Source organism: Cyclopterus lumpus, chromosome 21 (assembly GCF_009769545.1).
Source record: "Cyclopterus lumpus isolate fCycLum1 chromosome 21, fCycLum1.pri, whole genome shotgun sequence".
Lineage (NCBI taxonomy): Eukaryota > Metazoa > Chordata > Actinopteri > Perciformes > Cyclopteridae > Cyclopterus > Cyclopterus lumpus.
Genome location: NC_046986.1, coordinates 11,697,946 through 11,708,407, shown reverse-complemented (window position 1 = coordinate 11,708,407; position 10,462 = coordinate 11,697,946). Strand labels below are relative to the sequence as shown.

Here is a 10,462-nt window from a genome sequence, read left to right as displayed (position 1 = left end):
AGTCTGCCTGCACAACTTTCCAGGAGCACACAACTTGCTGCTATTTAGGAAGTGGCTTGTTTCCCCTCAAGTCATTCCCTCAACGAATGAAGAAGGCATTACATTTCTCTATAGAGATGTTTTCCAGTTGTGGCAACAAAAAAACAACAACAAAAAACACAATGATGGACAAGTGATTAGTGGGGAACAGTTTTTTTTATTATAATGTGAATGAATTATTTCGAAGATAAATGCAATTAAAAAAATAATAAAAGGACACGCCAGATGGTGAACACAGTTTTATATCTCTATGACCCGTACATACAACTTGCATGATCGTGCACGCCCCGGAAGATTTGATCACTCGGGTGTCTTTCTGTAGGTGGAAACAATTTCTTTAAAATAGTTCTAAAAATATAGCAGCTGTGATTGGCTCAACGATTGGATTTAATGGAACATCACCAGCAGCACTTGTTTGTCTGCATGCGTGTTGACAGGTGGGCTCTGAGGGGCTATCACAGGCTTAGTGGCTCCAATCTCCGGAGACCACAGGGGTTTGAGACGAAAATCATATTTTCCAGTTTATTATATATCAGTGATGCACACAACATGCACATATATTATATAGTATCCCATACACCAACAGTTCTAATTCATGTTTTGTAGCACATGCTTAAATCCACAACTATCAGAGACTCCAGTTATCATGACATTGTAGCACTCGTAGGAAGTGTTGCATTAGCCAAAGATAAGAATACAACAGGAAAATGAGTCTACATAGGTGTGATTCATTCATCTTCATGATTCGTCATCGTAGCTCTCTACAATCCGGTTCGCGTGTTCATTGTAGTCAAAGTTGGGAAACTTGATGGGGAGCTCACTCCACTTAGTGCATTTGCTTTTCTTCTCTCCGTTGAAAGACACCACAAAGTTTTTCACATGGATGCTGGGGCAATCGATCCCTCGGTAGAGCATCATGGAGCCCCATCTCTGCAATGGAAATCAGGGATGATACGTGTACACAGAGCGAGCAAAACGTTGTTCAACGACTAAACTAATTAATGCCATTTGTGAACTCAGCTGAATATAATAATAATATATATAATTTAGGAGGAAAAATAGCGACCAGAGAAAAAAAATAGTCAGCCCTGGCCTGAAATAAAAAATACATGGAATCATCTGGTTGTGATTATATCTTAGGTGATCCACTGACTCATTTTCATTCATACTTATTTGAGTGTGGACGACTGGTCTCATATACTCATATTCTCTCAGTCTGCTTTAAAGGACAGCGAGTCCCTCAGAATGTTATGCAAGCCCATGACTTCATATTTAATGGACAGACATGAAAGTAGTATTAATCCTCTCATCTAACCTTCGGCGAGAAAGCAAATAAGATAAAAAATAAAGAAAAAAGATATTTACCTGCCCGCACTTCTTGCATGCTATGTAGTATTTGTCTTCACTTTGTTCATTTGGAGAATTTTCTTTCGGGATGAAAAGTTCACTGTAAAAGAAAAATCTAAATTTGATTTGATTTTCGACAGATTTTCTCAGCATGCAGGATACAATTCATAATGAGAGCTTAACTACAACTGTGGCAGACAGTTTAATACATCACAGAATAATGTAAAAGTCCACTCTGAATGGCAATCGGTACCTGAACTCCGGTGTAACATTGACTCTGTGCATGCCTTCGATGATCTGGATGTCGTCGCCTGTGCAGATGTGTTTGCTGCAGCCTCGGCAGCTAAACTTCACTTCACCCTTCTGCTGCTGCATGCGTTTCTGCTCCTTCTTCCTCGTTCTCAGCCTGTCCTCTACTATAGCCTGAATCTGAATCTCGGAGATCTGATTAAAAGAATATTAAAAAAACATCACACACAGAATGGTCTTATTGGAATGGAGCTTTCAGTTTAAGAACAGTTTGAAGAGAACGTACCCGTTTGTCATATTCCGCTTGATTTAAGGCTCCGATTTTGGTAATGGCTTTGTTCATCAAGGTAATGCGGTACTCATTGACACACTCCTTCTCGGCCACCCCAGAGTTCTTCACATCGACCAGAGTGTAACTGCTGTCCTCAGCTCTCCCTCTGCCTTTAGCCTGCAAAAGGTGATGGCAGTCAATGGGTAACAACCACGTTAATATTTTCCTGTAATGGTGCCTTCCTTACTGGACACAGAAGTGACAATCGTTACCTCACACCACAGGTCATTTGACAACTGACATCACTGACCTGAATCATAGCAATCTCATTGGTCACAAGGCCGTAGCGGATAACAAAATTGCACGCTGGTATGTCCAAGCCCTCCTCTGCGACGGTGGTGGCAATCAGCACGTTGACTTCACCATTGCGGAATTTGTTCAGTACGTCCCTTTGCTCTGTCTGATAAATGACACATTTGAGGTAATTATGATTTGTATTTAAAGTTTTCGGGTTGCTCGAGGAAATATGCTGCAGTTTGTGTCACGTGCACTCACATTGGTCATTGGCTTAACAACACTCTGGTCTCCTCCCCCGATCACATATGCGGCTTTCACTCCAACATCAGCACACTTGGGGTCTTCCTGAATCCACTGACTTAGAGCAATGGCGCTGCGACGTGTTTTGGTGAAAATGATCCCTCTGGCCTCCTTCCTGCTGCTGAACTCGCGCAGAATTTGACATCTTAGTTGCGACAGGCTGTCATTTTCATACTCTGGCTTCGATGCGAGTTGCTGCAGCTCTTCCTTCTTCTCTGCAAGACATCAGATTTCAAAGCATTGTGGTAAATTCTTAGTATAATTTTAGAAGTTAAAGGAACAGTTTGAGGGAAACCGTTTATTCAAAAGCCAAAGTGGAAAAACTACGACGTGTTGATGTACAGGTCTTGTTATCGCCGTTGGGTTACTAGGCAACCTGCGGAAACTTACACATGTGGCTTGCGGGTTTTACACTTTGGTGATATAATGAGTTAATTAGAGAAATATACAAGTGCTGGATTTTGTGGATTTTGTTGCCTTTGGAAAGAACCATTTTAGCTGTTTCCTTATGTTTCCAGGCTTTATGCTAAGCTAAACTAACCAAACCTTATATTTACAGATATGAGAGTGGTGTCAATATTTGCAAGATGTTAAATGTTTAACTATTGACTTAAAATGCAACAGGAAGTTAACAGTATAGATAACAAGTCACAAGGGCATTTTCCCAACACCAGAATACCTCCAAACAGATTGGAAAGGAATATCTCCGTCACTGTTTTTTCGATGACATGCTCGTCGTCTGGTGTTGTTTTTTTCTGTATCTCCTCCTCGTGGTATTTGTTCAGGAAACTGAAAGCATCCTGCATGCGAATGGTGTGGCTGAGATTCAGGCCCTCGTTGTACTGTCGAAGGTGCTCAGAGCAAATCCGCACTTTCTGATTTTCCTCTGTTGCAGCTAGAACGAATTGACACAAGTTTTAGATCCGAGAAGCCAGGTAGCTAGTTATAAAAAGGATCTGAAGAGAAGCATAACAAATTGTGCTCACCTATCCGCTCTTTTTGAACAACCCACTGTTCATAATTCTGAGAGCCAAAGTCAGAGGTGGGGCTCAGCTCGGCATGTGTCTGAATGGAATTCATGATGTTCTTGATTACATCCCCAAAGGGATCCTGAAAAGGACGCAAACAAGTAACACCCTTTCATTCCCGAGAGAGAAACTGTATTAAAAAGCTACCATGAGGTGATCCCCTGTTGAACAAATGTACCTCTTTTCTGTCTTCAACAGGTAGATTGTTTTTCCTTGGTTCCCTTTGGAACTCCCCGAGGTCCCTCGTCATGATTCTGGAAGCATCCAAGTTTGCACAAATCTATGAAAGAAACACATTTTTTTCGTTGGAATTAATCAAAATAAGACATCTCCATCTCAGTGACGCACACTATTTCTACAAAATATCTGCATGTCAAACACAGTTGAGTGGAAGCCAAAAGGCTGTTTTCAAATTTTGCAAAAACTTTGTGTAACATTTTGAAACAGCTTGGCTGGATGAACGAGATCCTCGACGACTAAGCCAATGAGCAAAAGATGAGAGTGTAAAACTAAAAGAAAGACAATTATTTTGTTAATTTTGAATGTGAATATACCAGGTGTAGGTACACAATTAAAACAACAGCTTCATTAACAACATTAAACATCTCTTCTGTGATTCTTATGGGCGTGGCCTCTGGTCCTTTAGTAGTTGGCATTAGATTATCAGGTGTTGCTAATATGTGCTCTGTGCTTTTGTCTACAGAGGTGTGGACAGGAAGCTGAGAATAGTACTCACGCGCAGTATGTGGTCCTCAACTTTCACCATTTTTGTGGCACCCCCAACACCCGGTGAGGCGGTCAGGCCCAGGATCTGAGGGAGGAGCATGGGCTCCTTCTGCTCTTTTTTCAGCCTTTTGTTCTTGTGCTTTTGCATCAGATAGCGCATCATTATGTGGTTGTAGACTTCTCCTTTCTGAGTGTGGTGACACTCATCTATTACGATCAGTGTCAGAGCTACATGAAGAGAAGACGTGACAGACAAACATATAAATATGCATGTATTGTACAGTATGTCACACAAAGAAGTCTCGTTGTAAAAAGCCACATGGAGGATTAAAAAAAGATTCCTTGGGGATTCTTTGGTTAGAATGCTGTTTTGGCAAGATTACCGCTTGCTTTGTCAAAACAACAAGATTTCTGTATGTCTCACTGTAACATTACCGTCCAGGGACTAAAATAAATCCAGGTTTCTTAAATAAATAGAGGTGATTTTAACTCACGGATTATAACATCTGTCTTTGGGAGCGATCCTCCCACACATACCAGCACTTTTCTAGGAACCTGACTCGCCAGTTTCAGCCACACAATAAATAACACATGCTGGAAAACCTCGAAAATAGCTTCAACTCATTACTTCTTTTTTTCTCCTTTTTTTTTACTTTTACAAAAGTCTGAGTGAGGGGAATCATAAGCATTCACACAAAAAAGGTAAACCAGTGATACAAATTTGTCCCCAGAGGAAGAAGAGAAAGAACGGAGGAGTGGCAGCTTGATGTACTGTGGGTGATAGAAGGTCTCATGTGAATTTGATCAGCCGCACACTGATGGCTTGAACAGACGTGTGGCCTGGAAGGCAGGATATAGGAAAAAAAGAAAAAGGACACGCTCTCAGGCGTTTCAACAAACAGCATATGTTCCACCGGGGTGGCTATTCCACCTTGGACTGGTGAGTGCCAACAATAGTGAACAGCAGAGCCGGAAGACTTTGACAAGATCCTGTCAGGTATCATCAGGGGAGATGTTATGAGTCCTCTGGGTGGCTTTCTATTCAAAAACCTGTCAGTGTCTGTGGTTTAAGCCTGAACAGATTTGAACTAAAGGTTTTAGGATGCTTTGTAAAAAAAACATTAAGTTGTTTTGACCTTATTTACAGTTTTTGAGTGGTGATCAGGTTCACTAAAACCAAAGATAATTGTATAGTAATTGTATAACCATACCGCTCAACTCCACCCCTTCATCCTCTCCTTTGTTAGACCTCTCCAAGAAATTCTCAAGGATCTGGGCAGTGCAGATGATGACGTCATTTTTCTTCACTATCTCTGTGAATGAGATTTTGAGCTGGCAGTCTCCACTGACTCTCTCCACTTTATACGCCGGCTTCAAAAATGGCAAGAACTCTGCAGAGTAATGCTGCTCAACAAGAGGAACCTGCAGGACACCAGAGCACATTCAATATTAAGATGCCAATGGTAATGAAGAAATATCTGCATTGTTTCTATTACTAAAAGCTCTGTGTTGTTGTTTGTTCATGCAACAGCATTAGGTGTGCCATGATTTAAAAAAAGATGTTGTTGTTCAGGGTGAGCTACTCTCTCTTCTGCAGAGAAGTTATTATTCAGTTATTTCCAGTGTTGAAGGGTGAACTACAATGATCAGTTTAAATCACATACAATCACTATTTCTCAAGCTGTTTTAAAATTCAACTAAATAGTTGTATAACTTAAATAGAGGCCTTTCCAGTGCAGAGCAGATCACAAGCATCTCAAATGGAACCAAAGTGCAAGGGAATACTTAAACCGTGTGGCATGTAATTTGTGGTGAGCTGACCCACAAGTCCAAATTGACTGAAAGATAGAATGTTTTCTTTGGATTTAAATAGCGGATAAGTAGGTCAGCATAGTGGTGCAAAGCCAAGCTGTTTCAAGTCAGGTTGTTGTACCTTGTTCACCAGGACGACCACTTTCCCTGAACTCCCCTCTGCCCTCCTGCAGTCCAGATGTTTTTTGGTAATGTAAACTGCAACTCTGGTTTTACCACTTCCTGTCGGGAGGCATACGATGATGTTTTTCCCCTCCAAGGCAGGTCTAGCGACGTCCATCTGATAATCTCGAAGAACAATTTCAGCTTTTTCCGAGCCTCCAGCCGCTGCTCCTAAAACTGTAAAGCAGAGCAGAGCCTCAGACACAACTTATTGTCCATGTCAGAAACCCACAATTACAGGCATCACAAGCAGGACACCACTGTGCTCGTCATTGTTTGTGGTTTTAGTCCTGGGGTGGAATGTTTTCTTAAAGCTGCTATGAAAAATGCAAAACACACTGAGTGCATGTGCACTGATTTCATGGAATATGTTCTTTTTAAAAAACATAACACAACACTCATTCAGACTCTGCACTCTCAATGTTAAGTCTCCTGACTTTAACCAACAGTGAACACAGAATGAACAACACAGAACAGCATAACACCACATGCCTAAGATACAGTAGTCAATCTGTGAAGACTGCTGAAAAATATTAATTTTGGTCAGATCAGGTTTGCTTAGTTTTTAATGTTCAAAAATATGTGCCAAAAGCAGGCCACCAGATATTATTGTTCAAGTACAAATAAATCAATTTAATCTGGCCTTTTACTTATTACAAATCTAAAATGGGAAGTCCCATTTAAAGGGGTATATGATTACAATGTTACTGCCTCAAAATCAAACTCCAGGTGATGTACAGTATTTCCTTGCACAAGCTAACATCTGCTTGTATTTATCAATCATTTAGATTTTCTCAAGTGGCTTACAGTGTATCATTTCCTTTCAGAGAGGTTATTGAGGTCTATTGTGGCAGCACTGTGTCCTATTTTCCTGTTTGCAAGGACAGAAGACTTTTTATGATTCACTTCAGTCAGACTTGAAGTCGCTGGCGGGCTATGAGTCATTTGCTCTGTCTAGGCCGGGGATACAACGTGCACTATGTGCTTATACCCCCCCTCTCTGCTACCTTCAACTTGAGGTACTACGTTTCCCCCCAGTTATGAGTTCAATCTCCCGGAAAGCTTTTTTTCCCCACTGTGCAAACAGCTTTTAATGTTCCCTCTCAGACTGAGTATGCCAGAGGTTAAAGTGCTGTTTCAAGGAACTGCTAGAAGTAAATACACGTCTGTGCCGGTGGCAAGATCCAGCTAAAAAGACAATAACAAGTAAACAGTGGCCTGTGTGGCCCCCTGTATTTTTACTTATTACAGTAGGAAAGTCAACAGCTATGTTTAATATTGTAAAAAAAAAAGAACTGAAAACCCACAGGCTTATTTTTCAATTTGATTCAATGCAGTAAAATGAAATCCAGAAGAACCACAAATAACTCTGCACGTTGAACAATCTTACATGTGATCCTTTCTGTTTAATCCACGCACCCTGGCCAACCAGTCAGGTTAATGTCACGATTAATTTAACGAGACACACTGTACTGCAACCTCTTATTAAAAAAGACACTTCCTTCATTTCTGTATTTAGCTCACACGGCTCTACTTTTGTGCCACTCTTCTGAGTTATGCAAACACAATGTCGAAGAGGCACTTTATAGGAGTGCAATGAGAGATGATGCAGTAGCTTTTAAGATAATAAAACATATAGGTGTAATGGAAGGCCCCACTCCACAGCGACTTGAATTCAACTTTTCCTTTACATTAATTTACAATGCGCCAATATAGCAGCATGTGGTTTTCATTTAAAGCGCCGGCTATGCTTTGTCGTCTTTGACCTCTATGTGGTCCATCATGGTACACACATGGAACTTATTGTTTGGTGTCAAGCGGCCAGAAATGTTCCACTTGCAGCACATTCCAAACACACTCATTCTGCTTTTACTGCACTATCGGGCATCTACACATCCTGCGTTTCTCGCTATGATTTGAGTTTTTTTGTTTGCGTGTGTGGGACCGGAATCCGCTTTTTATATCACTAGCATACTTTGAATCCTAAAACATGAACAGTATCACTGTCGGGTGAGTGACGGTGAATCAGTCCCACCTGGTTGTGAGGGCGTCAAGCTTTTTGGCTGTTGACTGGATTCAGAGGGAGCTCCTTCGTACAGGTCTGAAAAGATAGTTACATTTCTAGTTTATTACAATTGTACATACAAATGCAATGAAATGCATTCGGCCTGGCTCTCTCAGCCCTTAAAACTATAAAAGAAAAAAGACTATGCTTATAGATATCAACTAAGGTATACAGTCAAGAAAGGCAGGAGACACATCTTAGACGTATTCTCTGTGTTGGGAATAGCAGCTGCTAAAGAGTCAGTCCACCAAAATTACCAAAGGGAAGATTTCTCCTCTCACTCCTGGTGGTATCTCACCATGCAGTTAATTGCAGATGGAGTTTTTTGATTTCTGGTGCCTCTCAATAAAACAAAAGTGGTGGATTGAATTCTGTGTGTGGTCCTTAAATTACATTGTAATTTTGTTTACAAGAAGCAATGTCCCAGTTACTCATTATAATTCACAGACCTGGCTATGGACAGTTTCAGAGATGACATATGTGAGTGACTCTTGTGCGTGTTTTATTATTTACTAAAGAAACTATTTTCATGAACATGTCCATATACAACTTTGCAAATGAAAATGATCTACATGGACAGACACCGGGTAATGAGTAAATGTGTGTTTTGTGATTTTGGTAAACGGAACCATAAACTGCCTACTGAACATGCATGTCTCTTGTTTAATATGAGGGCTACTGAATCAGGACTGCTGCCAGCTGTTGTCACTGACATCTAAAGATAATACATGTGTCACTGATTGTTGAACAAAGGTGTTTTGCCAGACCTGCTTCACCCTGAGATTCCTCCTTAAAGTTGATGTCAAATGTCTGTAGGCTATCACGGCGTTCGGCCCCTGCTGGAGCTTCAGTTTCATCTTTCATTGAAGGCAGTTTCTCCTCGGTACCTAATGATAAATAATCAAATCACACTTTGGCAGTTAATTGAATTAGTAAGCATCTAATCAATAATCTCTACCAAACACAGATACTTCACTAATGACATTCCCTGTGCTGGGTGTGTGCTGCTGTCATGTGAGTCACCTTTCTTGTCAGAGTCAGGTGACCCTCCAGTCAGCTCGTACAGGTGCAGGTGTTCAGTTTTACGCAGAATCTCGAGAAACTCAGAAAACCATCCTCTTCGACCTCTCACGATATACCTCAGAAGTTCACGGGCTCCACCCATGTTTCCTTGGTTTGTTGTTGCGGCTTTAATCTACAGCATGAGCATAATAATATACTGGTTTAAGGTTGTCAGACTGAGGTACAGCGCTGTGTGAAACAGATGAGGAGCGTACATGTGTCTGCCATCTAGTGGCCAATCACTGCAAAGACATGTACTAGTCTATGAGATTTAAAAAGTATGAACTGGAAAAACTACACACTACATTGAATGATAATGTGATGCAATACATTTACTGTGGATGCATGTTGTGAGATGTACAATATTCTCTAATTCCAGATTAAAATATGATTGGTGTACTTACAATCTCACTATCCTCCAGGGTGAGGAGGCCTCGAGAGAAACATTCAACGCGCACATCTTCAGTCTTCATGTCCATAAGACTTGGTGAGAGCAATTGAATGAGCTTGACACGTTGATCATGTTCGGCCTCCACTTCAGGCTCTGGGGGAATGACTTTCATGTATTCCGCTGCAAATTCACAACCTCCATTTATCAACGCGTCAACAAATGCCGTGAACCAGCCATCGACATGTGGCTTCGCTATAACTGCGGAAATAAGTTGATCCGTGGCCGCAGAGTCACCATCGGTCCTCGCCTTCTGTCTGATCTGCTCCTTTTGGCCGGGTTCGATAAAATGTATATGATCCAGAACCTGATCCACTTTGATAAGCTGTCGCAACCTCTGCCTATAGCATTCGATGAGATGCTCTTTAACATCGTTATCGTTATCAGAAGCCATACTGTCAGTCGATGTCGACAACGCTGAGCACAGGAGCCTCGATTCCAGCCTCACTAAATATTACTGGCAGTAAACCCGATGATTCACTGTATCGAGGAAATGAAACAGTTTCACTTTCGTTTCTCCCAAACTCTCAACCATGAAACTGTAGTGATCTCAAAATAGACACAAACATGTTGCCCATTGCATGATATACAAATGAAAAATTGGATTTAAACAAATACAATTAATTACAAATATTTCGGTATTCACAAACGCTTGT

The 10,462-nt window shown here is 41.1% G+C and overlaps 1 protein-coding gene across 1 annotated transcript; it reads right to left on the bottom strand.

The window, feature by feature from the left end:
* Positions 1-176: 176 nt before the first annotated feature.
* ifih1 (interferon induced with helicase C domain 1) lies at positions 177-10,313 on the bottom strand. Its single transcript, XM_034561461.1, has 16 exons — positions 9,763-10,313; positions 9,320-9,491; positions 9,064-9,183; positions 8,267-8,332; positions 6,191-6,408; positions 5,469-5,679; positions 4,268-4,485; positions 3,710-3,811; positions 3,490-3,613; positions 3,183-3,398; positions 2,462-2,718; positions 2,217-2,366; positions 1,922-2,083; positions 1,640-1,830; positions 1,405-1,486; positions 177-969 (listed from the first exon to the last, which is right to left on the bottom strand). The coding sequence occupies exons 1-16, from the start codon at positions 10,198-10,200 to the stop codon at positions 778-780; spliced, it is 2,919 nt and encodes a 972-aa protein (XP_034417352.1). The 5' UTR covers positions 10,201-10,313; the 3' UTR covers positions 177-777.
* Positions 10,314-10,462: the final 149 nt, after the last annotated feature.